The sequence below is a fragment of the Chaetura pelagica genome, unplaced genomic scaffold, assembly GCF_000747805.2.
Source record: "Chaetura pelagica isolate M959 unplaced genomic scaffold, ChaPel_1.0 scaffold963, whole genome shotgun sequence".
In the NCBI taxonomy this organism is placed as follows: domain Eukaryota; kingdom Metazoa; phylum Chordata; class Aves; order Apodiformes; family Apodidae; genus Chaetura; species Chaetura pelagica.
Genome location: NW_009952705.1, coordinates 1,127,772 through 1,131,741, shown reverse-complemented (window position 1 = coordinate 1,131,741; position 3,970 = coordinate 1,127,772). Strand labels below are relative to the sequence as shown.

General features: G+C 64.2%; 1 protein-coding gene across 1 annotated transcript; it reads left to right on the top strand.

Moving 5' to 3' along the window:
* Positions 1-1,261: 1,261 nt before the first annotated feature.
* RARA (retinoic acid receptor, alpha) lies at positions 1,262-3,966 on the top strand (the record flags this gene model as incomplete). The annotated part of the gene is made up of 7 exons (XM_009994218.1): positions 1,262-1,429; positions 1,524-1,665; positions 2,537-2,697; positions 2,778-2,954; positions 3,037-3,241; positions 3,442-3,600; positions 3,869-3,966. Coding segments are annotated over exons 2-7 (912 nt in total), but the record flags the coding sequence as incomplete, so codon positions are not given.
* Positions 3,967-3,970: the final 4 nt, after the last annotated feature.

Here is a 3,970-nt window from a genome sequence, read left to right as displayed (position 1 = left end):
CCTCCGGGCTCTGTCTGCCATGCCCTTTGGCGAGTGGCTGGTGGCACGGCCAGGCTGGGGCCCCCCCCCACCTCTCCTATCACCCAAGCACCCAACCTCTGGTGGGACTCCTCCTCAGCTCAGCTCCAGGGTGGGTGCCCCTGGCCAGGGTCTCTCCCCACGGCACCCTGGTCCCGGGGGGAAGTGGGAGGTAGTGGAGCCCTTTTTTGGGCCCTTTTTGGGGCGCAGGGGCCAGCAAGGCGGGGGGGTGGGGGGCCAGGCCCGGCCTTTAATATCCTGTTTGACTGGTTCGCTTGGCTCAGCTGCAGAAAAACATTTGCAAACATCCCGGAGGAGCCGGGGAGCGTTTAACCCCTGCCTGGCTGCACCCCAGGCTGGGGGCTGGCCCCCCTGCTGCCCCCCAGCCCCCCTAGTTGCCCTGTGCTGGAGGGTGGGGATGGGGCTGATCCTGGCACCTCCTGGGTAATCCTGGGGGGGTGGAGGGAGACAGATTTGGGTCCTGGGAGGCAGGAGGGTGTTGGCATGTCCCATGGGATTTTGACGTACAGGAAGGGGGGAGCAGGCAAATCCCACGAGGTTTTAGGGTGCAAGGGGAGGGGGGTGGGAAGGCATGTACCACAAGGTTTTAGGGTATGGGGGTCCCTGTCCATATCCCCTGGGGTGGTGGAGCTGTTCCAGCATGTGGTGGCTGGGGGGTCTGCCTGTTGTGGGGACCCTCAGAGATGTCTCTGATGTCCCCATCGAGGGGCCCTGGGGTGCTGGCTGAGTGCCACCACGCCTGTCCTCTCCTGGGGGGCCAAGCCTTTGGCTCTGGGGCAGTGGGCACAGCAGGCGAGCCCCGGACTGTGCACAAGTGTGTGCCCATGCGTGTGGATTAGTGTGCAGCACTGCCCCCCTCCCCCCCAGGACTGCACCGCGCCGGCCCTGCCGACACCATCAGTGCCCGCTCGGGGGGCTCCCGGGAGCCCAGCTTTTTTCTTGTCCCTTTTTTTTTTGTTTTGTCTTTTTTTTTTCCTTGTTTTTTTTGTTCTGCCTGAATTCCACATCATCTCCGTGGCCTGGAAATGTCAAGTTGCATCTTCCCAGCTCGCGTCCTCTCCCTGCCGGCCTCGCGTGACCTGGCCCCATGGCCGGGCAGGGCTGGGCAGTGCAGAGGGAGGTGGTGGGATCACCGGGCCTGGGACCAGCCCTGGCACTATTGGGGGGTGCGGGGGGGGTTCCCCTGGCACCAGCCCTGCCCAGAGGCCTCTGTGCCCTGAGCGCTGTTGCTTTTCCTGCAGCCGTGGAGACGCAGAGCACCAGCTCGGAGGAGATCGTGCCCAGCCCGCCCTCGCCCCCACCCCTGCCCCGCATCTACAAGCCCTGCTTCGTCTGCCAGGACAAGTCCTCGGGGTATCACTACGGGGTGAGCGCCTGCGAGGGCTGCAAGGTGAGAGCTGCCAGCACCTGCCCTGGAGGTACCGGCCCTGTGGGTCCCCGGGGTCCCCAGGCCACGGGCTGACCGGGGTGTGCGGGGTCCCCAGGGCTTCTTCCGCCGCAGCATCCAGAAGAACATGGTGTACACGTGTCACCGGGACAAGAACTGCATCATCAACAAAGTGACGCGCAACCGGTGCCAGTACTGCCGCCTGCAGAAGTGCTTCGAAGTTGGCATGTCCAAGGAGTGTGAGTGCACATGGGAATGGGATGGGGACGAGGTGGGGATGGGATGGGCGTATGGACAGGGTGGGGACAGGGCTGGGGACACGCTGCCTGGGCACAGCCAGTGGTGGAGGATCGGGGTGTGGTGGGCCATCCCAGCAGCCCCCTCGGTGCTCCCAGCAAGGCCCTGGGGTGGGATAGAGGGGCCCCTGGGTGTGTGTCCCAGCCGGGCTGTTGCCTGGGCAATGCGTGACTCTAACGAGGCCTCTTTGTGTCTGCTGCCAGTTGTCATGGTGCCCGGCTGTACCCCCCAGGCGCGGGGTGGTCGGGGGTGGGTGGCAGGGGGCGATGGCTGCTGGGGCACAGCTGCCTCCCTGAGTCCAGCCCCATCTGCCTGCCCCATGGGGCCTGAGCCCCCTGGGAGGTTGGGGCTGGTGGATGATGGGAGGGGGGTTGGGCACTGCCAGAGTTGTTCAGCATCCCAGGGGCTGCAGCTTGCCCAGCTCCTGAAGGGAGGGAGTCTTGGCCCCTCCTGGCCCACATAGGCTTATATCCCTGTGGGGTGGGGGCTGGGGCTCCCCCCGCCCCCAGCCTGCCCTGTGATGCACACGGGGGCTCAGCTGCCATTTTCTCTCCCTAGTGTTTTTCTCCACTGAGTCAGGTTTGCAGCACAGAGCTGAGCTCTGTCCCCATGGGCAGGGCTGTGCCCCCCTGACCCTGGTGCATTGTCACCCCTAATTGCCTCCTAGTGATTGGGGGGGCTTATTTATTTAGCAGCTGGTGGCAGGGTCCTCATCCTGCCCTGGGGGGACAGAGCACACTGGGGCTGAGCCCTGCCCTGGGCAGGAACTGGGGGCAGCGGGGCTGGGTGATGCTGACCCTGATGTCCCTGTAGCCGTCCGCAATGACCGGAACAAGAAGAAGAAGGACGTGCCCAAGCCGGAGTGCTCAGAGAGCTACATCATCACACCGGAGGTGGAGGAGCTCATTGAGAAGGTGCGCAAAGCCCACCAGGAGACCTTCCCTGCCCTCTGCCAGCTCGGCAAATACACTACGGTGAGTGTTGTGGGGTCCTGGGGGAGCTGGGCAGCAAGGAAGCCCCTCCCTGTGCCCTCACCCCCTGCCTCCTGCTGCAGAACAACAGCTCAGAGCAGCGGGTCTCCCTGGACATCGACCTATGGGACAAATTCAGTGAGTTGTCCACCAAGTGCATCATCAAGACGGTGGAGTTTGCCAAGCAGCTCCCCGGCTTCACCACACTCACCATCGCAGACCAGATCACCCTCCTCAAAGCTGCCTGCCTCGACATCCTGGTGAGCATGGGTCTGGGGATGTGGATGGGGATGGGGAGAGGGAGAGGGCACCAGGCTGAGCCCCCTGCCCTCGCCCCCCCAGATCCTGCGGATCTGCACGCGCTACACGCCGGAGCAGGACACCATGACCTTCTCAGACGGGCTGACCCTGAACCGCACCCAGATGCACAACGCGGGGTTCGGGCCCCTCACCGACCTGGTCTTCGCCTTTGCCAACCAGCTGCTGCCGCTGGAGATGGACGACGCCGAGACGGGGCTGCTCAGCGCCATCTGCCTCATCTGCGGAGGTGGGTGCTGGGGGGCACCCCAGCAGGCCCCCGCCCCTGGCCTCCCCAAACAAGTGGCCAAGAAGACCCTGCACAGCCACCCCAGTGACCCCCTTGGGGCCCAGGACAAGGAGCTGAATCACATCCCATGCCCATGGGGTGGAAGGGGAAATGACACGATGCATGCTGCCCCCCCATTAACCACTGTCTCCCCACCCCAGACCGCCAGGATCTGGAGCAGCCTGACAAAGTGGACAAGCTGCAGGAGCCGCTGCTGGAGGCACTGAAGATCTACGTGAGGAAGAGGAGGCCCAACAAGCCCCACATGTTCCCCAAGATGCTCATGAAGATCACAGATCTCCGCAGCATCAGCGCCAAGGGTGAGCACTGGGGAGGGGGCAGCCACCTGCCTGTGGTTCCGTGTCCTGGGAGAATCTGGGGGGGGAGCTTTGGGTGATCCAGGTCACACAGTGTCCTCCGGAGGGGCCAAGGGAGAGGATACCCACAGCACCCATCCTCCAGGGACACTGGTGACCTGGCCATGTCCCTTTTCCTCAGCACCCAGGGATGAGCAGAGCCAGGGGTTCCGGTTTGGGGGTGCTGGTTTGGGGGGCTCCAGCAGTGCCCTGACCCTAACCCTTCCCACAGGCGCCGAGCGGGTGATCACGCTGAAGATGGAGATCCCGGGATCAATGCCACCCCTCATCCAGGAGATGCTGGAGAACTCGGAAGGCATGGACACACTGGGGG